The sequence below is a fragment of the Camelus ferus genome, chromosome X (genome assembly GCF_009834535.1).
Source record: "Camelus ferus isolate YT-003-E chromosome X, BCGSAC_Cfer_1.0, whole genome shotgun sequence".
NCBI classification, from domain to species: domain Eukaryota; kingdom Metazoa; phylum Chordata; class Mammalia; order Artiodactyla; family Camelidae; genus Camelus; species Camelus ferus.
In genome coordinates, this window is record NC_045732.1 from 51,541,112 (window position 1) to 51,542,199 (window position 1,088).

General features: G+C 42.5%; 1 protein-coding gene across 1 annotated transcript in view; it reads right to left on the reverse strand.

The window, feature by feature from the left end:
- The window catches only part of LPAR4 (lysophosphatidic acid receptor 4), a 1,051-nt gene extending 249 nt beyond the window's left edge, over window positions 1-802 (reverse strand). Inside the window, exon 1 of the mRNA XM_032474679.1 lies at window positions 2-802. Coding sequence (XP_032330570.1) covers window positions 2-802 — 801 coding nt within the window. The remainder of the gene's footprint in view (window position 1) is intronic.
- Window positions 803-1,088: the final 286 nt, after the last annotated feature.

Genomic DNA, 1,088 nt, shown 5'->3' on the forward strand with positions numbered 1-1,088 from the left:
CTGAGTTATAGGGTACGAAGCATACCACAAAGACTGCCATATGCACTGTGATCATCTTCAGCACTTTTTTCTTATTGGTTCCAATTTGAGATAGTGTAGCAGGCTTACGGAGGGTTTTTAGCACCACAGAAGAGCAAGAGACATTCAATATCAGAGGAATGATAAAACCAACAACTTCAATAAATATGGTTATCTTGGACAGATAAGTCTTCCAGACACGTTTGGAGAAGCCCTCAAAGCAGGTGGTGGTTGCATTGTTGACATTAGTGGTGGAGAACAAAGAGGCTGAAATACCACCACTGAGGACTAGGATCCAGACTCCAGCACACACAATGGCAGAATTCCTCCTGGTCCTAATGGTACGAGATCGGAAGGGATAGACAATGGCCAGGAAACGATCCACACTAATGCAGGTAAGGAAGAGCATGCTCCCATAGATGTTGGTTAGGAATGCAGTCCCAGAGATCTTGCAGAGGGTGTCACCAAAAGGCCAGTGGCGGTTGAAATTGTAAAATATTTTGAAAGGTAGAGTGCAGACAAAGAGCAAATCAGAGAGGGCCAGATTGGTGATGAAAATAGCAGTCTCACTTCTCATTTTCATGCGGAAGCAGAAGACAAACAGAGAGGCACTGTTTGTTATCAGACCCAGGATGAATACAACACTGTAGACAGCACCATTCAGATTATACTTGAAGGAATCATCAACAATGCAAGTATTATTGGCAGTAGCATTGCCCAACCTGGGTCTGAGGCTTGAATTTAAATCTTGGAATTGGAAGTCAATGAATCTTCTGTCACCCATGGATTTTTTTTCAGGAGGCCTGCTGGCTGCAGGGTTCAGCACTCTGAGACTAAGGACTGGTAGGAAATGTTTTCCTCCTACGGGAGACAAGATGGAATGAATCATCAAATCTACCTTCCATCCATGATTTCTGTGCAGTAAAAGATATTCTGTCCACCCAGATTGGAAATAACATTCACATTCAATTTGGTTTAATAAGTACCTCTTGAGTACCTACCATGTTAAAAGGTACTAAAAGAATATGTTGCAGGAATAGGAGAGATCACACTCAATACAGTAAGGGTAA